Here is a 24,885-nt window from a genome sequence, read left to right as displayed (position 1 = left end):
ATTCTAGCAGTGAAGTCTGATCATATGTGAGCCATGAACCCCTATGAACCATGTGGGCTTTCCCTTTCACTAACCGACTGGGCACAGTGGAGTCTGCAGCCTATGGTTTCAGGATAGAGAGCCTTAGCTTCTACGGACAAAGTTTCCCTCCCCAACAGACACTTTCCAATACTGCCTATCTCTCAGGGCCACACCACCATCCTCTACATCCCACGCCCGTCTCTCAGCATCCTTATTCTCCTTCCCAGGGCAGTGCGGAAGGACACAGGTGTCAGGCATTTTGAGATCTTCAGAGAAGGGCAGGGCTGCCATCACCATGGAGTATTAGAGCTGGAAGGGGCCCAAGGGCTCATGCAGTCTGTTCCTTGGTTTTACCCCTCTCATGATGCTGCTTCACAGTCACACTGGCCCTTGGTCTGGCCAGCCACATAGCTAGCCTGGCAGCAGTAGCCTCAAATCAAGGGGGGAGGCTGGCCTGTAATTGTTACACTCTGTGATGATTATGAAGTCAGCTCATTGCACCTGCAGACTGCCCAAACTAAAGGTGGGCCACTGCCCCCACAGTTTCTCTCTGCTTCTGGTCAGCTGGGTTGTCCTGCATGGTGACGGGTGTCATCCCGAACAAACCAGATGGCATCAGAGGCACTCCATCAAGTGGGAGATGGGGAGGAGGCTGTACTGAAGAAAGAAAACTTCAACATGATGAATGCCCTTGACCAACTGCCAAAACCCTTTCCAAACCCCAAGTCTATGAACCGGACCGTCACTACCAAAGGACTCCCACTAGTCTCAAAGGGCAATTTGGTCAACTTCTTGGAGGATGATACCATCAACCTACTGTAAGACACAAATCTGGTCCCTCCCTCCCTCCCTCCCTCCCTCCCTTCCTTCCTTCCTCCCTTCCTTCCTCCCTTCTTTCCTTCCTTCCTTTTTTTTTTTTTTTTGACAGGATCTTGCTTTGTCACCCAGGCTGGAGTGCAGTGGTGCAATCTCGGCTCACTGCAGCCTTGAATTCTTGAGCTCAAGTGATCTTCCCACCTCCACCTCCCAAGTAGCTGGGACTATTGACGCGCCACCACCACACCTGGCTAATTTTCATATATATATATATATAATTTTTTTTTTTTTTTTGTAGAAACGGGGTTTCACCATGTTGCCCAGGCTGGTCTTGAACTTCTGGGCTCAAGCGATCCTCCCGCCTCAGCCTCCCACAGTGTTGGGATTATAGGCTTGAGCCACCATGCCTATAGTTTCTAAGAAAGGCTGGAGCCGGGGGCTGGGCAGAGAGACAAAGAATCTATACTTCCCTGACTTGTCACAACCCAGTTCCTTGACTCCCAGAGAAGAGCGTGTGGGCAGGTTGGATCTATTTATATATTCCTGAGCCCCAAATTACTTCTTGGAGGCATATGGAGCTCCCACTCCAGGAGGCCTTCTTGGATTAGTCAGTTTGTTGACAGTGCTCCTTATCCTGCCTTGACTGGCTGTGGTCCTCACCATCACCAAACCCCTGACACACCCATGGCTCCTCTTCCTCAACCCTCTCTCTTTGGTACCTTCATCTACCTGACTGCTCCCCAGTAGCCTGCCTTCCTTTGGACTGGGTTTTGCTGTTCCTCCTCACCAAGTCTGGTTTTCCTCTACTTCATTCCACAAAACTCTTTGAGCACCTGCAAGGTGTCTGTCCCAGTGTTTAAGTTCTGGGAACGTAGAGCTGGAAAGCACAGTCTCTGCCTTTAAGGAGCTCCCAGTCTGGCATGTGGAGGTCAGGGGTGAAAGGATGGGGATCATGCAATAATGAGAATGATATAGCATGGTCTGGTAAGTGCCAGGACAGGATGCCTTGAGGGACCAGAGGGGCTTAGTATAGCTTGAGACTGGGTGCAGTTGAAGGAGGCTTCTTGGAGGAAGTGATATTTGAGCTGAGTCTCCAGGGAAGGAAAGGAGTTAGCCAGTGAAGGGGTGGTGGTACAGGGTGATGTGGGATGGGGGAATTACTTGCAGGTCACCCACCACATGGGTGAATGACCTGTGCAGTCACAAATAGCCCTGCACTTACAAGGGGCCTGTGCTTAGTTTAATGCTTTTCTGTTACTATCTTCAAATTCAGAATTTTTGAATAAGGGGCTCAGGGTACTTCAATTTGCACTGGGCTCCACAGACTACATAGCTGGTCTTGAGTATGTGAGAGGGATGTGGTGTCCATTCCCCAAAGTGCCCGTAAGCAAGCAGGTATGGCTAAAGTGATGGATGCTCGTAGGAAACTTCATGGTATACTGGGAATCTTGGACTAGAAGCCCAAACTCAGATCCAAGTTCTGCCACTTAGAGATTTATGGTCTTAGACAACTTAATTAAGATCAGAGGCCAGATGGGGTAGCCCATGCCTGTAATCCCAGCACTTTGAGAGGCTGAGGCAGATGCATCACTTGAAGTCAGGAGTTTGAGACCAGCCTGGCCAACATGGTGAAACCTCGTCTCTACTAAAAATACAAAAATTAGCTGGATGTGGTGGCACGCACCTGTTGTCCCAGCTACTCAAGAGGCTGAGGCGGAAGAATCCTTTGAATCTGGGAGGTGGAGGTTGCAGTGAGCCAAGATTGTGCCACTGCACTCCAGCCAGGGGTCTGGGAGACAGAGCAAGGCTCCATAAAAAAAAAAAAAAAAAAAAAAAAAAAAAAAAAAAACAGATCAGGGACCCTCAGCCCCTCGTTTGCCAAATGGGGCTAACACCCATCCAGCAGAGCTGTTGTGAACATCAGGAGGAGGAGATGTTCAGCATGTAGCCAGTGCCTAGCGGCCTTCTGTGCTTGCTTCAGTACCAGCATTTGCAGTAAGTGAATCTGAAATATTAATTCATTAGGACAATCTAAAGCACATATGACATTAATACCCAGACTCTTCAGTCTACAAAAGACCTTGGTGGGGGAATCATTTATTCCAAATGTCCACCAAGCGCTAGCATAGGGGATCTGGGCTAATCAGGATTTCTCAGGAGGAGGCTGATGAGGCTGGAACTTGGGGAGGAAAAACTTGGCCCGTTCATCATCCAAGACGTGGGAGGCTGGATGGGAGTAAGGGATCCACAAACTGTGGATTGTGACCTATTAATGGGTCAAGAAGTCCTTCTAGTTGGTGAAGACCACTATGATAAAAATAAACTGGCCGGGTGCAGTGGCTCACGCCTGTAATCCCAGCACTTTGGAAGGCCAAGGCGGGCAGACCACGAGGTCAAGAGATCGAGACCATCCTGGCCAACATGGTGAAACCCCTTCTCTACTAAAAATACAAAAATCAGCTGAACATGGTGGCCGCACCTGTAGTCCCAGCTACTCGGGAGGCTGAGGCAGGAGAATCACTCTCACCCAGGAGGCGGAGGTTGCAGTGAGCTGAGATCATGCCACTGCACTCCAGCCTGGCTGAGAGAGTGAGACTCCATCTCAAAAATAAATAAATAAATAAATAAATAAATAAATAAATAAATAAATAAAATAAACTATAATAGAATTGGAAATTCCAGAGCCCATTGCACACAGAGTAAGTGTTGGTCTGTGAAATGTTTGTCTTAGTTATAGGTGTATATATGCATGTACTAAGTTGCCATGGAAAGTGTATTTTACTTTGGGTAAAGGTAAAAAAAGATTTGAAAGCCAAACTTTTTGGCTTGGTGTTCTTCATCAGTTAAAAAAATATTGTTTTTTGTTTGGCTGGGGGCAGTGGCTCACGCCTGTATTCCCAGCAGTTTGGGAGGCTGAGGCCGGCAAATCATCTGAGGTCAGGAGTTTGAGACCAGCCTAACCAACATGGTAAAACCCCATCTCTACTAAAAATACAAAAATTGGCCAGATGTGGCCGTGTGGGCCTGTAATCCCAGCTACTCGGGAGGCTGAGGCAGGAGAATCACTTAAGCCAGGGAGGCAGAGGTTGCAGTGAGTCGAAGTCACACCAGTGCACTCCAGCCTGGGCGACAGAGCGAGACTCCAGCTCAAAAAAAAAAAGAAAAAAGAGTAAAAACAGAAAAAAGAAATGTTAAGTGGTGGGGATCATGTACAAGGTTTTTCTTTGTAATAGCAAACATCTCATAACAATACAAATGTCCATATAGGCTGGGCACAGTGGCTCATACCTATAATCCAAGCACTTTGGGAGGATCGCTTGAGCCCAGGAGTTCGAAATCAGCCTGGGCAACATGGCAAAACCCTGCCTCTACAGAAAAACACAAAAATTAGCTAGACATGGTGATGTGCACCTGTAGTCCCAGCTACTCAGGAGGTGGAGGTGGACAGATGGCTTGAGCCCGGGAGTTTGTGCCACTGCACTCCAGCCTGGGCAGCAGAGGGAGACCCTGTCTCAAAAAACAAAAACAAAAACAAATATCCATGTAATGGAAAATCATAAAACAGTAAAAATGACTGAACCAGGGCTACATGTATCAAGATAGATGAATGTCAACACAAAGTTGAGTGAAAAAAGCACGTTGCAGATGGGTATGTGCTGAATAATATCTTTTATTTGTACAACATCTACAAACATGAAAAATAATAGATCTTGCCTAGGGATAACATAAATATGTAAGAAACCTATAAAGACACACATTGAGTAATAAATACACAATTTAAACTTTACTGTATTCATTACTTTTCGGTCGAAGGGTGGGGACTTTGGTGGGAGACAGAAGTGTCTGGGGGGCTTTACCCATAGTGATAAGATTTTATTTCTAAAGGTAGATGAGGAGTAAATGGAGGTTTAATATAATATTCTTGATATTTTTGTATAAGTCTAAAATACTTCATAATTTAAAAAAATTCAGAGTGGAAGAAATAAGTTTTTGAGCATCCACACCAACATATGTATATTTGTTTTATTTTATTTTTGAGACAGGGTCTCACTCTGTTGCCCAGGCTGGAGTGCAGTGGCAGGATCTCGGCTCACTGCAACCTCCACCTACCAGGCTCAAGCGATCCTCCCACCTCAGCCTTCCAAGTAGCTGGAATTACAGGCAACCGCCACCATACCCAGCTAATTTTTTGTATTTTTAGTAGAGTCAAGGTTTCGCTATGTTGGCCAGGCTGGTCTTGAACTCCTGACGTCAGGTAATACACCCACCTTGGCCTCCCAAAGTGCTGAGATTACAGGTGTGAGCCACCGCGCCTGGCCCATATATGTATTTGTATTTCTGTTAATTTTACGTGCTAGATATTAATAGGTATTATTAAATGCCACTAAAATGTAAGTAAATATTAGTAATTCCATTAAAATTTAAACAATAGTAAATAAACATTAGTGAAATTGAATGTATTACTTCCATACCCCAGTAGATCTTTGTGGTTATTCCCTGGGGCATTTGCACCCCACTTTGGAGGGAGGACTTGCCATTTTAGCATGTTTTTTAAATTGTGGTTTGCAGAACACTTGCATCAGGATTTTCTAAGGATTTTTTTTTTTTTTTTTTTTTTTTTTGAGACAGAGTTTCACTCTGTCGCCCAGGCTGGAGTGCAGTGGTGTGATCTCGGCTCACTGCAACTTCCGCCCCCCGGGTTCAAGCAATTCTCCTGCCTCAGCCTACCAAGTAGCTAGGATTACAGGTGCCAGCCACCACACTCAGCTAATTTTTGTGTTTTTAGTGGAGACAGGGTTTCACCATGTTGGCCAGGCTGGTCTGTAACTCCTGACCTTGAATCTGCCTGCCTCAGCCTCCCAAAGTGCTGGGATTATAGGCGTGAGCCACTGCGCCCAGCCAGGATCTTATTAAAGATGCGGATTCTCTAGTCCCATGCTAACTGGGGACCAGGGACTAAAAGTCTGCATTTTTAGTAAGTGCCCTGGTGAGTCTAATGCAATGCTATAGAGCAATGAGGCTGTTCCAAGCTGTTTGCAAATGGCTGGGGATGCTGGTAAGTCAGGCCCAAGGCCTGCCCTCAGGTGGAACGGGCTGGGGTGGCCTCCTTCATCTGACTCACCTGTCTCCCCTTTTGCTCCAGGAAGCCGCTGCCAGTAGAGGATTCAGACTGCAGCTCTGATGAGACCAGCATCTCTGCCTTCTCATCCACCTTGCTGAACCCCATCAAATTAGCTGTGACCCAGCCCAACAGCAGCTTCTTTGCAGGGATGCTGGAGGGGGAGCTGAACAAACTCAGCTTCTCCCCAATGGCCAAGAATGCAGAAAACGAGGACCTGGCGCTCGGCCCCTGCCCATGCCCATCGAAGTCCCAGATGGCCACAAGGGGCCTGCTGGACCTCGACAACCCTGAGCTGGAGACAGAAACCTCCTCAACGCACTCAGAATCTTCTGTGGTTGTGGACCTGCCGGACACCCCCTTCATCTTTGAGCACACCGTCAACAATTCCACAGCTGTGGTGCGTTTCCCTTGCTCATGCGTTCAGCAGAGGCTTATTGTGCCAGGCACTGAGCTGAGCTCCATGGGTAGTGAGAAGGTGCCTGGTGCCTGCCACCTGCATGTCGACCTCAAGTTCACGGTTTAGGAAGGGAGAGGATGTGTCTGTAAAAACTCCAGTGCAAGACAGAAAGGGTTCAGTGCTGTAGGAAAAGTTCAGAGCAAGTGCCACCAGGAATTCAGAGGGAAAGATATTTCCAGATGCGGGAATAAGCTTGGTGGCTTTTGGTAACATCTGAGCTGGGATGTAGAGGTAGCATGTAAACATCTAGAGGTGGAGGAGGGGAGGCATTCCCTGGAGGGGCGGACCCTAGCAAAATCTCACAGGAAAGTGAGGGAGGAAATCTCAATTTGAACAAGATGGTAGGTGATCTGTAGGAACATGAAAGTGTGAGAAGCCCTGGATGAGGACCTGGGATCAAGTGAGGCTACTCAGAATTGCTGGGCCTCCTCCCTAGAGGGTCTAGGGTGAAGCCTGATAATTTGCATTAGTAACAGATTCCCAGAGGATGCTGTGGCTTCCCGTCCATGGGCTACACGTCGAACAACACCGTCCTACACTATGGGAAGTGAAGACAGGGGACAGGATGGGGAATGTTAGTCTGAGATCATCTTCCAGAGTCCTCCAGTGTTAGACTACTTTATAGACTTTTCTGTAAGTAATAGGGAACAGCTTTGTAAAAAGCTTCACATCAGATGATGAAAGCAATTCGAGCTGTATCTTGGGAAGATGCCTGGAATTCCACTGTTGGATGGCCCAGAGCAGTGTTTCTCAAAGTGCTCTCCAGATGGACAATGTCAGCATCACTCAGCAAATTGTTAGAAATTTAAATTCTCATCTCCCTCCACCACATTTGGGCCTCCTGAGTCAGAAACTGTTGGGGCGGAGCCCAGTAATCTATCTTTTAATAAGTCCTCCAGGGTATTCTAATGCACACCAAGTTTGACAACCACTGGCCTAGATGGAGGAGAAACCAGACAGGAGGCAGCAGGCCCAGAAATCTGCAGTTACAAAATCTCCCTGAGATGCTTAGCCAGGCTTGGCAACCATTGTAGTACAAAGTGTATGGGCTCTGGAACTATGGGTTTGAACCCTGGCTGTCACTTAATTGCTGTATGATGATGGACCAGTCACTTGACCTCTCTGGACCTAGTCGATAAGATGATCTCTAAGGTCCCTCTCAGCTAACAGAGTCTAGACAGAGTCTAGAACCAACCTTTTTGGCACCAGGGACTGGTTTCATGGAAGATAATTTTTCCATGGATCCAGTTGGGGGGATGGTTTCAGGATGAGTCAAGCATATTACATTTATTGTGTACTTTATTTCTATTATTATTACATTGTAATATATAATGAAATAATTAGACAACTCACCATAATGTAGAAACTGTGGGAGCCCTGAGCTTGTTTTCCTGCAACGAGAGGGTCCCATTTGGGGGTGATGGGAGACAGTGACAGATCATCAGGCATTAGATTCTCATAAGGAGCATTCAACTTAGATCCCTCCCATACAATTCACAATAGGGTTCACGTGCCTATGAGAATCTAATGCCTCTGCTGATCTGACAGGAGGCAGAGCTCAGGTGGTACCCTGAGCCGTGGGGAGCAGCTGTAAATACAGATGAAGCTTCGCTTGCTCGCCCACCAATCTCCTCCTGCTGTGCTATCCAGTTCCTAACAGGCCATGGACTGCTATCAGTTGGTGGCCCAAGGGTTGAGGACCCCTGGCGTATAAGAAATATGGAATGAGGGTGTACCCTAAAGTGGGTGGGGCTGCCCAGGAGAGTAGTACATGCTTCGGGGCAGGGGTTCCACACTCAGTGCTGCAGTACCTTGCACCTTCCATCTGACCTGCCTGGGCCCCAGCAGGAGCAGGGGATGGGCATGGGACGTCCTGACCCCAGTTGGGAGGGTGAGGGGACAGGAAGGACAGGACATATCTGAGGAAGCCTCGGGCCTCTCTCTTCCCCTAGATTTCCTGGACCTACGCCTTGGGCAAGCAGCCGGTCAGTTTCTACCAGCTCCTGTTACAGGAGGTGGCCAAGACACAGGAGAATGAGTTGCCCGAGGCAAAGAATCGTCCATGGATCTTCAACAAGATTTTGGGCACTACTGTCAAGCTGATGGAGCTAAAGCCTAACACGTGTTACTGCCTCAGTGTCCGTGCAGCCAACACAGCTGGGGTGGGGAAGTGGTGCAAGCCCTACAAAGTGAGCCCTCGGAAAAGAGGGGCCTTGGGGGTGGAGAGAAGTCCAAAGCCAGGGAACCAGGGCTTTGGAGGTTGGGAACACCCCTATGCCCACATGACTCATCTGGCTAGCTTTCCTTCTGCCTGGGTCAAGAAGCATCAATTCCAGAATGCATGCTTCTGGGAGGTTTAAGGATTAAGCCACTCTGGGGCCCACTAGGAATGCAAACGAATGTATTTTTCAACATCACTATAATGTTCCCCTTCCAAAGCCATTGGTTTTTAGACTCTGCAATTCAGTGCCCATGATTGTGAGTAGGCTGGGAAGTCAAGGGCATTGAAAGAAACAGGGAAGACAAGAGGCTAAAGGGGGACGAAGAAGGGAACAGCCTGGGTATGGGATAGGGGTACGGGGGTATAGAGGCCTGAGTAGAGACAGCCCTTTGGTTGGAAATATCCCATAATGAGGAGGTACAGGCTTGAGTCATGCATCTTTGCACCTGTTTCCTGCGTCAATGGCTAGGTTGGATAAGGCTGTTTAAGGTCTGAGTCAGCAGACAGGAAAAAAAGGGGTGATAGAGACAGAGAGAGAGCCAGGTTCAGATCCGGGAAGGAACTCTGAAGGGTTTTCTTGTTTCACTTCAGTTTGCAACCCTGGCCACTGACTTCAGCAGCTTTCCTGAGAACTACCCCATCCAGATCACCGTGCGGCGCAAGGAACCCCGGCAAAAGATCGTGTCCATCGGGCCGGAGGAGATGCGGAGGCTGGAGGATCTGGAATACCTATTTCCCTGTTAAGGGGGAGGGCCCCAGGACACCCCTCACCTACTTTCAGCTTCAACCCTGGGCCCTCAGGAACCAGAGCCATGAGACCTACCATACCACCAGCACCCTGCGGGCCCGGGGCCTGGCAGAGTGGTATGGGCACCCCACCCCTGGGCTGGGGCCAAGGCTAGATAGGGGCCCCATTCACCTGGAGGCATCTCAGGCCAGGCCATGCCAGGCTCAGCCACTGCCCACAGCTGCTAGACTCCCTCCTCCCCCAAATCTGGGCTGGGTCTAGGTCCCTCATTAAAGAACTGCAGGTCATCCAGCACCCTAAAGTCTGCTTTATGCTGCAGACAGCCTCCGATGCGCTGGCTGGCACCCACCTCCTAGCTTCCACCAGGACAGAGTCTACATGGGTAGGGAGATAGAAAACAGGCAGCTAGGCAATAGGATGCTGCCATCACCCCTTCCCCAGTGGGGCGGGGTAGGGGAGCAGGGAGACTGGTGCTCTAAGACTAAAAGGTTCTTACACCAGAAAAATACAGAAATAGCTGTCATGGACAGACGTGGTGGCCCATGAACTGTCAAACTAGCTTGAGCTCTGGACGGAGGGATGTGGTACAAAGTGCACAATAAGCTTTGGGGCAGGGCCTGGTTTAATCCCAGCTCTTTCTCTTACTAGATGTGAGGGCATGGGCTAATCATTTCTTATGTTGTTTCCTCATCAAAAGTTTTGGAGCTTGAGAACCTTCCAGGCCTGGTGCAGTCTGAGAGCACAGCAGACAGACAGCTGGCACCAAGGAGCTCAGTGGCTGATAGTTTTGTTCGCTTCTTATGTAGCCTCACTGCAGAGATGTGCAAGGTGGAGGCCAAGCACCACAGCTAGGTGACGCGCAAAACCCAAAAGCACAGACAAGGGTGGAGGAGGGTAAGAAGGAGCAAGATGCTAGTTCTGAGCAGTTTATACAAGGATGGTTTGGAAATCCAATCTGAGTAGTTCAGACCATGACCCTGCTTAGCATGGGATGCAGGAGAAAGCAGAGGCAGGGTACATTCAGGGCAAGATCTCGGCCTGGGGTCTGAGTCCTGATGGGAATTCCTTTCACTGCTTGAAAGTTCTCGTGGCAAAGAACTTCCTCTGTATCAACCATACCCACTTCTGCTCAGAGCTCATACTGCTGCCTCCCCATCTGAGGGAATCCTCTGGAAGAGCCATCACCTTCCCCGCTCTATCCCAAGGGCCCAGGGGAGTGCTTGGTGCCTGGCAGGGCCTCAAGCAGTGTGCTATGCGAAGGCAGAGGCGTCCCCTGGAGCAGGGCTGACCAGCAGAACTCTCTTGATGATGAAAACCTTTCTGTGTGCTGTCCAATACTGGAGGCCTTACCCAGTGCGATGGAGGAACTGCACTTCTATTTCATGCCAGCAGCCACATGTGGCCGGTGCCTACTGCAGTGGACAACAATACAGCCCTAGATTCTCCTTGGCCACTATCACAACTGGCCTCTCTCTTACCGACACAGGGGAAGAGAGGGAAGGCAAGTGCCTGGTCAGTGTGGTTTTGGCGTAGTCCAGTGCAAGGGCGGGGGCTGGACAATCTGATTTAGCACAGTCCTTGATTGAGTCATGGGGATTCTAGGACAAGGAATTAGAACCCAACACACAAAACTTAAGTTATTTATTTGGTCATAGAACCTGGGATCTGACCCTGTACAGAGCTGACACTAGGGGCCCACTCATAGAGCCTGGCTGCCCACCACCCCTGTCTGTACCAGCAAGGTACAGAGTAGCAGACACGGGCCAAGTTCAGTGACAACTTCCTGTGACCTTCGATTTCTGGCTCTGGGGTGTGCCACAGGCGGGGATCTGTGGGAAAACCCCATTCCGGTCTATCGAGGACAGCAGGCCACATGCATTCTCAGGTCCCCACTGGTGGGGAGGGTGTGTGCACTGCCATCTCAGCCTTTGTTCTCTGGCAGGGAAGGCAGCTGGCAGAGGCCAAGTCGAGGTGGGGGTCAGAGAGAACTTCGGGCCGTCTCATCTCCTCCATCTGTGGAGAAGGGAAGGGTGTCAGGATGGGGATTCCACCTTAGGAAAGGGAGGCCGTCATATAATCCCAGTGTCAACAGACGGACGGCCTGTGGTCCACCCACAGAGTCACCAAGAGCCGGGTGACCGTCCCTGCTCTGCCCACCCAAACTCAGGCTGCCCACTCACTGCCTGCTGCCACCAGGACCTCCACCCAGGGCCTGGCCCTCGGGATGCCCACCAGCAAACAGTCACAATCCCTTATAAGCACACAACACTTTGTCTTCCAGAGTGTTGACCCTCCTATTTTTGATCCTGTCTGTGAAGGTTTGATAATTCCCAAGAGACTGATTAACCAAGTTCTCTGTGATTACTCCATGGCAGAACCAGGATTTGAACTCAGGTCTTGCGACTCTGAAGTCTAGTGACAGAAAGACCTGGACGCGCCCTCTACGAGGTGTCCTGTGGCCTCTGTTGTTCCGGTGGCCCTCCCACTTGTGGCCCTCCCACTTGCCCACTGAGAATCTGGCTCCACACGCCTCCTCAAGACAGTCTGAGCACCTGGACGGCCCTGCGGAATTCTATGCTGTAAGGGAAAGTGTGCACAGAAGGACCTTAGGGGTAGGAGGGCTGTGCATGCCAACCACCACTTCCCCCACACTCACATCCGGAGGCATTTGTCCTTCCCACCACTTGCCACTCTCTGGCCATCTGGACTCCAGTCAACAGCATATACCTAAAGGGAGGCAGAGGAAGGCAGGTGGGGTGGTGAGAGGGAGACAGCCAGCCAGGCTCCAATCCCAGTCCCTCCTTTGCCTGAGGGTTGGCCCTACCTCATCCGCGTGGCCGGGCAGGTCCATGGCCAGCTTCTGGGCCTTCACATCCCACACCTTCAGTGTGCTGTCACTGCTGCCACTGACCAGGAGCCGACTGTCAGCTGACCACGCAATCTGGTACACGGCAGCCACGTGGCCGCGTAGGGAAGCCAGGTACCTGGTCCAGGAGAAGACGATGATGGATTTTAGTCTGAGTTACATCTTTCAACACGTCTGAAGGGTCCCCTACGCTCATGGCAGTGGTTCTCAACCTCGGCTGTCTGTTAGAAATACCTGGGAACCTTTACAAAATCACACTGCCTGGTCCCCATCCCAGACCATTTTAATCATTACCAGTCATTACAATTTGTAAAACTTCTCCAAATGAGTAGCTTCTAACATGCCTCTTGCTTGCCCTCCATACCTGCACAACTTTGCATGCCTTAGACTCCAACGTGGCCATCTGCTTAGCCCATCTGCCTGTCATCCCCCCAAACAGCAAGTGCCTGCTGACAGGTGGCATGGAGTAACAGTGGGCCCTCTGAACTTTCACGTCAACACAGTCTAGCTGTTTCTCTTTGGACAAACCATCAGGCCTCTCTGAGACTCATTTTCCTTATTTTAAAAAGGAACCCAATTACCTATCTTAAAGGGTTGCTGTGTGAAAACACAGTGACTAACGCAGAGGTCCCCCCTTTAGCCCTAACAAGGTTTCCCTGGCTCTTTTTCTCCCCCTTGCCTGTGGCTTTGCCTCTCCTCTAATCCGATTAACCCCAAGAGCACTGTGCCTCATCACACCAAGGGTTCCCATACTTGAGTGGGTAGCAGAGTCACCTGGTAACTTTGTTAAAATGAAGAATCAGATCCACAAGGTCTGAGTTGGGGCCAGGACTCTGCATTTCTATCAAGCTCCCAGGTGATGCTGATGCCGCTGGTCTGTGGCCCACACTTTGAGGAGGGCCAAGTAACAACTGTACCACAAGCCTACCTACCACCACTTCACCTTCTCCAGGGCTACAGCCCTACCTCTTCAGCAGCTAGCTCTAAGATCACTTCTCTCCTAAGACATAAACTAGCATTTTTTTTTTTTTTTTGAGACAGAGTATCACTCTGTGGCCCAGGCTGGAGTACAGTGGTGTGAACTCGACTCACTGCAACCTTTGCCTCCCAAGTTCAAATGATTCTCCTGCCTCAGCCTCCGGGGTAACTGGGATTATAGGCACGTGCCACTATGCCTGGCTAATTTTTGTATTTTTAGTAGAGACAGGGTTTTGCCATGTTGGCCAGGCTGGTCTCGAACTCCTGAACTCAGGTGATCTGCCTGCCTCGGCCTCCCAAACTCCTGGGATTATGGGCATGAGCCACCACGCCCAGCCTGAACTAGCATTTTTAGTGACCACTTAGTGCGGGTCCTAAACATACTGTCTCATTAAATCCGTGTAACTAGGCTGGGCATGGCGGCTCACACCTGTAATCCCAGCACTTTGGGAGGCCGAGGCAGTTGGATCACTTGAGCTCAGGAGTTCAAGACCAGCCTAGTCAACATGGTGAAACCCCGTCTCAACTAAAAATACAAAAATTAGCCAGGCACGGTGGCGGAGGCCTGTAATCCCAGCTACCTGGGAGGCTTAGGCAGGAGAATCACTTGAACCCAGGAAGCAGAGGTTGTAATGAGCCAAGATCGTGCCGCTGCACTCGAGCCACTTGAACACCAGGTGACAGAGTGAAAGTCATCTCTAAAAACAAACAAACAAACAAACACCTTGTAACAAAGCTGAGAGGTAGGGGGTCTGCATATTACCAAAGAGGAAACAGTGGCTTAGGAAATCCAAACACCTGCCAAGGCCATACAGCTAGTAAGTGGCAGTGCCAAGCCCCTCCCACCATTCACTCCTTACAGAGAAGCAGTACCCACCCCTACTCACTTGCCCGTCCTGCCATCCCACAGCTTGATGGACTTGTCAAAGGAGGCACTAGCCACGATGCGGGAGTCAGGAGAGAAGAGCACCTGGTTGATGAGAGCTTGGTGTCCTGTCATCCGAGTGAGAGGCTTTTTGTCCTCTGCTGGGGACCACAGGAATAAGGTGAAGTCGTCGGAGCCAGACACCAGCCTCTCTGGACCCTGGCCCTAGGGGAGGCAGAAAGCACACTGTGTTGGGTGTGGTCTCAGAAGGAAGGAGGAGGGCCCGACTTTGGCAGCAAGCATACACCCTGATTACTCAATGCCAGGGACAGAGAGAGGCCAGCGCTAGGAGCAATGAGGACTGGCTTGGCCACTCACTCGCATGTGACCCCAGGCAAGTCACTTCATCCAAAAGGAAAAAGAAACTCTACATGCATGTAGAAAAAAATTTTAAGATACATAATTACAGAAAAAGGCACAAAATAATGTGTTAAAAGAAGGATTTTATGTATGTATGCATGTGTGTGTGTGCTTATACATATATACTGTATATAGACACGTGTCTGTATATTAAATCTCTGGAAGGTGATTCAGGATACTGGTGGCACTGGATGCTACAATAGAGACGGGAGACTCCGCGATCTACCTTTTGTATTTTTTGAACGCGAATGTGTGAACAATCTTAAACAACAAATTCAAGTAAAAAAGAAGCATGTTGGAAATGTAATAATAGACAAGCAAATAAACTAAACAAAAAACGAAATAAAATGATCTCTAGCACATTAGTATTTTAGGATTGCAAACTAGGATTATGAAGAACAACTTTTTGGAATAGGTACATTCTGAGCTGGGTCTAGAAGGGAGAAGGGTCTGAGAGGGTTTTAGTGATTGGCTAAGGACTGGTACAGAGCTAGGGGTGCATGTGGCTGGCACACACTCACCCGCACGAGGTTGTATCGGCTCAGAGCCCTCTCCTTCAACTTCTGCACTGTGACCAGGTACCGGAGGGGAGAAAAGGAGACGAGGAAGAAGGCCGATAAGAAAATCCAACACAAAGAGCAAACACTCTCCATTAAGCTAGAGAACTGGCTCCTTCCCAATCAGCCCCTGCTCTTCCTTCTCCCAATCACTCACAGGATCCTTGGAGGTCTTGGGGATTAACTGAGGCCTCAGCAGGTTCAAAGGCCCCAGTGCGCAGGGCATAGTCAGTGCTGAGGGCCATGGTGTTCACCCAGTGGCCGTGGCCTTGCAGAGTCCGGCACAGCACACCCTACGGGAGAGCGAGTCAGGTCAGACACACACACTCCTCCCCACGCCTGGGCGATTAGCCCCAGGAGACGGGTGGTACAAGACTAATAATCATCATCACTCATGCATTGTGATCTTAATCAAACCACCCCTCTGGGGTCAAGTCTCTCCCCACTTGTAAAATGGAGTCGAGATCATGAAAATGTTTCATGGAAGAGGAGTTAGGGATGTCAGAGTAAACGGCTCCAGTCCAATACATTTGGGATATGGTAGATCTGATAAAGCCCAACAGCTGTCCTACAGGAGGAATTTCCAGAGTGTGACGATCTCATGGGGACTCTGCAATCTCCACTATGGTGCAGCACCAACCACAGAACTCCTCATTCCCAAAACACCTCCCTAGACCAGGGCTCCCAGCACACGTCTGGGAAACACTGGACTCGCTGATGTCAAGGTCATTCTGAGTGCCAGCATCTTGTGACTTGCGATTTTCTGGACTGGTTTCTGAACCCTCCCAGCACTTACGTCATGAGCTCTCCAGACTTTGATGGTGCGGTCCTGGGAGGCAGAGTAGAGAAGCCCGTCCCCTCCCCACCGGAGACAGGTGACCGACTGGGTGTGCCCGGTGAGGATGCGCTCACAGCGGCCTGCAGTTGTGTCCCAGATCCGCACACTGCCATCCTTGGAGCTGCTGGCCACATAGCGGCACTCAGGGTTCCTGGAGAGAAGGGAGATGTGACCTCATCTGTGACCTGGCAACATCTGTCTGCCCATGGCACCTCCCCATTCCCAACTTAAAGGCCATGGACAATCTTTTGACAGCTTTTCTGACACCAAGACCCGGGTGCACTGCAAGGTGACTGCAACCAGCAGACCCTGTGATGAGACCCTCTCCCAAGCAGCAATGCAGGTCTGCCCGAGACCCTTCCCCCATGCCTGCCAAGCCATCACGGTCATTCAGGCTGCCCATCTTGTCCCCTCACGTAAAACTTCTATGCATTGGGCAGGGAAAGGGGATGGCTTTGATCCCCTGGCTCATTTGTCCCAGCTCCGTCAGTGTCACTTACGCATGGAGGGGCTCCCAGCTCAGGCCTGTGATCCACTTGCTGTGGCCAGCGAGGGTCCTGCCCACCTGCTTCCCTGTGCTTGGGTCCCAGAGGAGAATCTGAAGGACAGAAGCTCACTGAATAATCCTCCCCAACAGGTCTCTGGCTCCACCAAAATCCCTGCCTACCACTTCCCACCCAACCCTCCCCGAAGACTCCTGAACCTGATTCTGAACTGTCCCCTAGGAAGGCCCCCTTGAGTCTCTGCCTAGGTACCCTGAGAACTACCTACCTGGCCATTCTTGCAGCCTGAGGCCAGCTTCTTGCCATCTGGAGACCAGGATATACTAAGGACCCAGTGTCTGTGTCCTAAGAAAGCAGAGGAGGGAGAAATAAGGGACTACATCTGTCTTTATCCCAAGTGCCCAGCAGTGCCTGTCAGGTGCCAGGTACTCCTTAACCATTTGAATAAATGAATGATTGAACAAAAGGAGCGATGAGGCTTTCTGGGGATGGATAGAACGCACCCCAAGTGTTAGAGCTCTGCATCTTGCTGCATGGATAACACCATCACTCTCTAATGATTCCTTATGTGACACATGCTATGAAGTGTTTTTGTACATGTCATCCCTTGTTATTTCTCACAAGAGCTCTAAGCTACGGAGCAAAGCAAGAATTATCATCCCCATTTTCCAGATGAGAAAATTGAAGCTTAGAAAGGGAACATGCCCTACACACACAAGGTCACTTAACTAATCTGTGGTATAGCAGTGGTTCTTCAAGTGTGGTCGTCAGAGCAGCAGCATCAGCATCTCCTGGGAACTTGTTAGAAACGCAGATTCCCAGGCCCTACCCCAGGCCCAATAGAACTAAACCTCTGGGGGTGGAGCCCAGCAATCTGTATTTTTTTCTCTCTTCTCTTTTCTCTCTCTCTCTTTCTTTCATGGAGTCACACTCCATCACCCAGGCTGGAGTGCAGTGGTGCCATCTCGGCTCACTGCAACCTCCGCCTCCTAGATTCGAGCAATTCTTCTGCCTCAGCCTCCCGAGTGGCTGGGATTACAAGCACACGCCACCATGCCTGGCTAATTTTTGTAGTTTTAGTAGAGATGGGGTTTCACTGTGTTGGCGAGGCTGGTCTCAAACTCCTGACCTCAAGTGATCTGCCTGCCTTGGCCTCCCGAAGTGCTGGGATTACAGGTATGGGCCACCACGCCTGGCCAGCAATCTGCATTTTAACAAGCCCCTGAGGCGGGGCAATTCTGATTTGTGCTCAAGTTTGAAAACCACTGTGGCAGAGGCAGGATTTAAACCAGGTTCTCCTTGCTAGCAGTCAGTCAGCCTCTCGCCATGTCCCATATTGACTCCTTGGTGCAGTTTCTGCTTGTGTCTAAGTGGCTGGCTGGGCTCAAGGACATGGTCTCTACCTAGGAACAGACAGCCGCCAACTGGATATTAAGGGGTTGTAATCTGCAAAGTGAGACCCTCATCTCTATGAAAACAAAAAACGAGCCAGGTGTGATGGCAAGTGCCTGTCATCCCAGCTACTCTGGAGGCTGAAGTAGGGGGACTGCTTGAGCCCAGGAGTTCAAGGCTTGAGCCCAGGAGTTCAAGTGAGCTGTGACTGCACCACTGTACTCCATCCTGGTCAACAGAGCAAGACCCTGTCTCAAAAAAAAAGAAGACCCCCTAAATGGCTAATTGCATACTGACCCTTGCATGTGAAATGTGGTGTCTCTGTGCTGAGATCCCAGAAGCGCACGGTGGTGTCTCCAGAGCCACTGGCCAGGTACCTGGGGAAGAAGAGAGGATGCTTGACACTGCACATGTGCATTTCTGCCACCTATTCAATCACTTTCTGTGAATAGAATATGGAACTGGACTCTTTCCTTGCCCCTGGAAGGGAGAAAGACAATACTGATGCTGTCCTCTGGGAGAATACATCAGGAGGCCATTTCTTTCCTCTCCACAGCTATAACCAGCTTTTGAAGCTTCTCGTTACCTTTCTAAGTTTGAGAGAAGCAACTAATCCCAGTTTCACAGATGAAAAATTAACTCGGAAAGGTTAAGTGATTTATACAAGTCACACAGCTCAGATCTTGAAAAATCAAGTCTAGGAAAGGTTTGTCCAAGGCAGGGGTCCTTAAGCAGCCTTTGGGGACCATGCCCTACTGAGGAAGTCCCTTAATTGCAAGCTGAGTCCAGAGCTTGGGTCTATGGTAGGCAGCCCTGAGGCCCCATCAATTATAACTCTGGGAGACGGTCCCCAAACCAGGCAAAGACTGCACCCCCACATACCCCCTCCATGAATCTGCAGCTGTCCTTACTTTCCCGTGGGGCTGAAGGCCACAGAAATGACTGCCTCACTGTGACCCTCCAAGGAGCTAGTGCAGCGAGTCACAGCCCGGACTCTGAAGATAGCCTGTGGCTGGTAGATGATGTCTAGGACCTTCTCTGTCTCCACTGCCTGGGACTCCAACGTCTTCCCCAGTGAGGAGACGATCTCAGCATCGTGGACAAAGAAAGCCAGTGGCAGGGGATCCTCCTGAAGGACAATGGTAAAGGACAAACCCGCATCAATGGATGTGCAGGGGCACCCTCTGCCAGGGATGCTCCCCACTGAGCTGTGGGAGGTGAAGCTTCTTCTTTTCAGCCATCGTGCTAGGGATACCCCCATCATTGCCCATTGAGCAAGACCTTTTATTTATTTATTTATTTATTTTTGAGACAAGAGTCTCGCTCTGTCACCCAGGCTGGAGTGCAGTGGAGCAATCTCCGCTCACTGCAACCTCCGCGTCCTGGGTTCAAGAGATTCTCCTGCCTCAGCCTCCCGAGTAGCTGGGATTACAGGCACCCATCACCACGCCTGGCTAAGTTTTATATTTTTAGTAGATATGGGGTTTCACCACATTGGCCAGGCTGGTCTCAAGCTCCTGACCTCAGGTGATCCACCTGCCTCGGCCTCCCAAAGTGCTGGGATTACAGGCGTGAGCCACTGTGCCCAGCCTAGCAAGACCTTTTAAGTCACTGAACAGCAGTTGTAGGACACTTACACAGCACTTGGAAATTCTTTTTTCTTTTTTTTTGAGATGGAGTCTTGTTCTGTTACTCAGGCTGGAGTGCAGTGGTGAGATCTCAGCTCACTGCAACCTCTGCCTCCTGGGTTCAAGCAATTCTCCTGCTTCAGCCTCTCGAGGAGCTGGGACTACAGGCGCCTGCCACCACGCCTGGCTAATTTTTGTATTTTCAGTAGAGACTGTTTTCGCCATATTGGCTAAGCTGGTCTCGAACTCCTGACCTCTAGTGATCTGCCCACCTCAGCCTCCCAAAGTACTGGGATTACAGGCATAAGCCACTGCACCCGGCCTGAAATTCTTTATCTGCATCTCATAACAACCCTGGGAAGTAGATACTAATATTCCCACTGACAGTTTTCAAAAGCAGAGGCTCAGAACAACTAGGTAATTAGTTCGATGTCCTATTGCCAATGATTAATTCAGGTTCTTTACGTCCAAGATAGGATTAGCACATAGCATTATGCAGTGTTTCCCAAACTACCACACTACACTATATTTGTGTAAAAAGCTCCCAAAACGCCTGTTAAAAAATGTAGACTTTCTGCTTCATCCCAGAGTTTGGTTTAGTAAGGCTGGGATGGGGTCCAGGAACTGCAATTTTAAGGACCTCCCCAGTCCCCCCGGCAGCTCTTCAGTAAACACACTGGCTTAAAGGTTAAAAGCAAAGGCCGGGTGCGGTGGCTCACGCCAGTAATCCCCAGCACTTTGGAGGCCAAGGCGGGCGGATCACGAGGTCAAGAGATCGAGACCATCCTGGCCAAAGTGGTGAAACCCAGTCCCCACTAAAAATACAAAAATTAGCTGGGTGTGGTGGCGCGCGCCTGTAGTCCCAGCTACTCGGGAGGCTGAGGCAGGAGAATCGCTTGAACCTGGGAGGCAGAGATTGCAGTGAGCAGAGATCACGCCACTACACTCCAGCTTGCCAGCCTGGCGACAAAGTGAGACTCCATCTCAAAAAAAAAAAAAAAAAGGTAAATAAATAAATAAATAAAAGCATGGGTATTCGGATAGTTTTGGGTTCCAATTCCAAATCTGCTACCTACTACACAGCATCGTGCAAAATATTGAGTCCCTCCGGGCCACGCTGTAAAATGGGGATATTAACGTGTCCCAGACTGGGGGACTGTGACAAAGAATCAATGAAATACAGCATCCGGTGCGTTCAAAGCTAGGCCCCTCTCCACAGGTGGACCCCTTTGGTTGGCGTGTAAAGCGCTATGCCACTGATTCCATCTCTGACATAGGTGGGAACTCACGCCAGGTGGGTCACCACAGTCCGTTAGCGGGGGACCAGGAACCGCAGACCCTCGGTAATATGATTCCCCCACCGCATCCGCCCGGGGGTGGAGATGCGAGGCCGCCCTGGCCAGCCACTTACCTGGGCCAGTAGCGCGTTGCACACGAGCTGCAGCCTGTCCGGGGTGATGTCCACGGGCACGTCGAACGGGGAACCCAGCAGCTGCCCGCCCTCATCCTGGAACTGCACTAGCAACCGCTGCACATCGCGCGCCACCGCCTCGTCCTGCGCGAGCAAGTGGGGCGGGAGTCAGTCTGGTCGCCCGCCCAGAAGGGCCCCACTTCGCCTCTCTCAGGCCTCAGGGACCCGGGCCCTAGCGCCCCGCGGCGACGCCCCCCGCCCCCATCCACGCACACCCACCGCCACTGCCGCCGCCATCCTGCGTCCCCACGTGGAGGAGAAAGAGCCCGGCAGACAGAGCGCCGTCTCCGTGGTCGGGCGGGGTCGCCGCCGGCCACATCGCCCTCTGCTGTTGGGGAGGAGAAGGGTCCCGCTGCGCACGGCCTCAGGGATTAGAAATGGGCTTGCCTGGTGCTCCTCCCGCCCCTCAACAGCCTTCACATTTATTTTTCGCCAGGGTCTTAGAGGACACAGTAAACTTTTGACTCTTCACAACAGGGATTCTTGCCCCATTTTAATTTAATTTCATTTTGAGACAGAGTTTCACTCCGTCGCCCAGACTGGAGGGCAGTGGTGCCACCACGGCTCACTGCAGTCTCGAACTTTCTGGCACAGCGATCCTCCCACCTCAGCCTCCAGAGTAGCCTGGACTACAGGCACATGACACCCTGCCCGGTTATTTTTTTCTCATTTTTTGTAGAGACGAGGTCTCACTATGTTGCCCAGGCTGGTCTCAAACTCCTGAACTCAAGCAGCAAGTCCCCCACTCCCCAGCCTCAGTGTCCCAAAGTGCTGGGATTACAGGTGTGAGCCACCACGCCTAGCCTAGAAATTAGTATCCTTTTAAAAAATGGATCAAGTCAAGGCTGGGCGTGGTGGCTCACACCTGTAATCCCAGCGCTTTGGAAGGCCCAGGCGAGCAAATCACTTGAGTCCGGGAGTTCGAGACCAGCCTGGCCAACATGGTGAAACCAGGTCTCTACTAAAAATACAAAAAAATTAACCAGGCGTGGTGGCATGCGCCTGTGGTCATAGCTACTGGAGAGACTGAGGTGGTAGATTCTCTTGAACCTGGGAGGCAGAGGTTGCAGTGAGCCGAGCTCTCACCACTGCACTCCAGCCTGGATGACAGAGCAAGACTCTGTCTCAATAAATAAATAAATAAATAAATAAATAAATAAATAAATAAATAAATAAAATGGATCAACTCAATAATACTCGAGTACAAAAGCAAATCATTTCTACAATCATCAATGCTGTAAAGCAATAATAGTGATAATGACATCAACAAGACAGGAATTGTTCTAAGTGCTTTCCCACATAACTCATTTAATTCTTACAACCCTTTTCTCCCCATATTACTGAGGAACTGAAGCAGACAGCAATGAACTTGAGCTCTCTTGCCTGAAACGAAGGATCTCCCTTGCCAACTCTCCTCTCTCTCCCTCCACTGCTCAGGCAGTCTCAAGCTCTGCCAAGTCATCCTCATGAACACAGCTTGAATCTGCTCTCCCCATCTCCACTGCCTCACTCTGGTCAGAGTCACCATCATCACCTGCCTGGACCGCTACAACAGCCTCCCGATGAGCCCCCCGTTTCCATTCCTGCCTCTTTCTACCCATTCTCCACGATGCAGCCAGGGTTATCTTTTCAGACCAGAAATCTGGCCTGCTGCTCTTCACCCTCAAACCCTGCGACGGCTCTCTTACATGCAGGAAAAAAAGAACACTCCTTATAATGGTCGATTCAGCCTTGCTACGTCCAGCCACCCCTCTCTTTAGGTTAAATCTTGCTGGCTTTTTCTGAGTTCTTACAAGGCATGGCTCTTCCTGCATCAGTGATTTTGCCCATGCAGTTTTTTCTGTCTGGAACTGTTATGGAGTGAATTGTGCCCTTCCCCTAATTCAAGCTTGTCCAACCCCTGGGCCACAGGCTGCATGCAGCCCAGGATGGCTTTGAATGCAGCCCAACACAAATTCGTAAGCTTTCTTAAAACATTATGAGATTTTCTTTCTATTTTTTTTTTCAGCTCATCAGCTATCATTAGTGTATTTTATGTGTAGCCCAAGGCAGTTCTTTTTCCACTGTGGCCCAGAGAAGCCAAAAGATTGGACACCTCTGCCCTAATTTATGTATTGAAGCCCTAGCTCTGAATGTGGCTGTATGTGCAGATAGCATATATTATTATTATTGTTTTTTTTTTTTTTTTTTAGAGACAGGGTCTCACTCTGTTGCCCAGACTAGAGTGTAGTAGTGTGATCATAGCTCACACAGCCTCAAACTCCCAGGCTCAAGTGCTCTTCTTACCTCAGTGTTCTGAGTAGCTAGGACAACAGGTGTGTGCCACTGTACCTGACACTCGGCTAACTTTTAAAAATTTTTGTAGAGACAAGGCTGTCACTCTGTTGCCTAAGCTGGTCTCGAACTCTTGGCCTCAAATGATCTTCCTGTCTTAGGCCTTCCAAAGTGCTGGGATTACAGGTGTAAGCCACCATGCCTGGCCTGGAGATGGGCCCTGTAAGGACATAGGAAGGGTTAATAAGTGAGTTTGTATGGGTAGGACACTAATCAGATAGAACTGGTGCCCTTGTGAAATGAGGAGACTCCAGAGTACTCTCTCTCTCTGTCTCTCCCCGCCCCCCGCACTGCCTCCCTGAGCACACACAAAGATGAGGCCATAGGAGGACACAGTGAGAAGGTGGCTGTTTGCATCCAGGAAGAGAGGCCTCACCAGAAACCAACCCTCATGGCACCTTGACCTTGGATTTCTCTACTCCAGAGCTGTGAGAAAATAAATTTCTGTTGTTGAAGCCTCCCTGTCTGTGCTATTTTGTTATGGTAGCCACAGCCGACTAATACAGGAATAGTTCCTCATTCTTCAGGTCTTGCCTTGAATATTTATTCATTCATCCAATAAATGTATTGAGTGCCTACTCTCTGCCAGACATTGTAGGAGTTCTATGTATATCAACTCATTTATCACTTACGCAGGGAAACCTTTGAAATGATGTCATATTTCCCTGTTGTATGTTTTCAAAACATCCTGGTATTCCTCACATTTAGAAATCACAGATCCAGCTGGCACAGTGGCTCACACCTGTAATCTCAGCACTTTGGGAGGCCGAGGTGGGAGTATCACTTGAGCCCAGGAGTTTGAGACCAGACTGGGCAACATGGTGAGATCATGTCTCTACAAAAAAAATAGCCAGGTGGCATGCACCTATAGTCCCAGCTACTCAGGAGGCTGAGATGGGTGAATTGCTTGAACCTGGGAGGTCAAGGCTGCAGTCAGCCGTGATCATGCCACTGCTTTCCACTTGTGACAGCGAGACCCTGTCTCAACAAAAAACAAAACAAAACAAACAAACAAACAAACAAAAAAGAAATCACAGAATCACAGATCCATGGAATTATTTCATTCATTCATTCAACAAATAGCATTGAGCACCTTCTTTTTCTTTTTTCTTCTTTTTTGAGATGGAATCTTGCTCTGTCACCAAAGCTGGAGTGCAGTGGCGTGATCTTGGCTCATTGCAACCTCTGCCTCTGGGGTTCAAGTGATTCTCCTGCCTCAGACTCCTTAGTAGCTGGGATTACAGGCACCCGCCACCATGCCCGGCTAACTTTTGTATTTTTAGTAGAGACGGAGTTTCGCCATGTTGGCCAGGCTGGTCTGGAACTCCTGACCTCAGGTGATCCGCCTGCCTTGGCCTCCCAAAGTGCTGGGATTACAGGTGTCAGCCACTGTGCCCCACACCATTACAAAAGCTTGGAATATGTGAGGGAACAACATAGACACAAATCCTTGCCCTCACCAGTGTTCTATGCTTCACAGTTCCTCACACATAATAAATGTTTAAGAAATGTGGGCCAGGTGCGGTGGCTCACGCCTGTAATCCCAGCACTTTGAGAGGCCTAGGCAGGTGGATCATGAGGTCAGGGGTTCAAGATCAGCCTGGCCAACATGATGAAACTCCATCTCTACTAAAAATACAGAAATTAG

At 49.9% G+C, this 24,885-nt stretch overlaps 2 protein-coding genes across 10 annotated transcripts; one reads left to right on the top strand and one right to left on the bottom strand.

The window, feature by feature from the left end:
* The first annotated feature begins 445 nt into the window (after window positions 1-445).
* FNDC8 (fibronectin type III domain containing 8) lies at window positions 446-12,611 on the top strand. 7 transcript variants are annotated; one of them, XR_010152904.1, is made up of 6 exons: window positions 446-839; window positions 5,981-6,356; window positions 8,369-8,605; window positions 9,229-9,501; window positions 10,083-10,886; window positions 11,761-12,611. XR_010152904.1 is itself a non-coding variant. In XM_001174400.6 (4 exons), the coding sequence occupies exons 1-4, from the start codon at window positions 631-633 to the stop codon at window positions 9,379-9,381; spliced, it is 975 nt and encodes a 324-aa protein (XP_001174400.2). In that variant the 5' UTR covers window positions 446-630; the 3' UTR covers window positions 9,382-9,679. The 7 variants fall into 7 exon arrangements, 2 of the variants coding, with proteins under 2 accessions (XP_001174400.2, XP_016787486.2); XR_010152907.1 differs by having other exon boundaries at window positions 10,083-10,237; window positions 11,761-12,573; XR_010152905.1 differs by having other exon boundaries at window positions 10,083-10,897; window positions 11,761-12,570.
* Window positions 11,012-21,209, bottom strand: NLE1 (notchless homolog 1). Of its 3 annotated transcripts, NM_001280520.1 has the most exons (13): window positions 21,123-21,155; window positions 20,844-20,987; window positions 18,716-18,933; window positions 18,102-18,181; window positions 16,681-16,757; window positions 16,410-16,507; window positions 15,868-16,060; window positions 15,229-15,364; window positions 15,036-15,082; window positions 14,117-14,319; window positions 12,210-12,369; window positions 12,042-12,112; window positions 11,014-11,398 (listed from the first exon to the last, which is right to left on the bottom strand). In NM_001280520.1, the coding sequence occupies exons 1-13, from the start codon at window positions 21,138-21,140 to the stop codon at window positions 11,386-11,388; spliced, it is 1,458 nt and encodes a 485-aa protein (NP_001267449.1). In that variant the 5' UTR covers window positions 21,141-21,155; the 3' UTR covers window positions 11,014-11,385. The 3 variants fall into 3 exon arrangements, with proteins under 3 accessions (XP_016786087.1, XP_063654154.1, NP_001267449.1); XM_016930598.3 differs by lacking the exon at window positions 18,716-18,933 and having other exon boundaries at window positions 11,012-11,398; window positions 21,123-21,209; XM_063798084.1 differs by lacking the exons at window positions 18,716-18,933; window positions 21,123-21,155 and having other exon boundaries at window positions 11,012-11,398; window positions 20,844-21,083.
* Window positions 21,210-24,885: the final 3,676 nt, after the last annotated feature.

The sequence above is a fragment of the Pan troglodytes genome, chromosome 19 (assembly GCF_028858775.2).
Source record: "Pan troglodytes isolate AG18354 chromosome 19, NHGRI_mPanTro3-v2.0_pri, whole genome shotgun sequence".
NCBI lineage: Eukaryota > Metazoa > Chordata > Mammalia > Primates > Hominidae > Pan > Pan troglodytes.
This window is presented reverse-complemented; position numbering and strand designations above follow the sequence as displayed.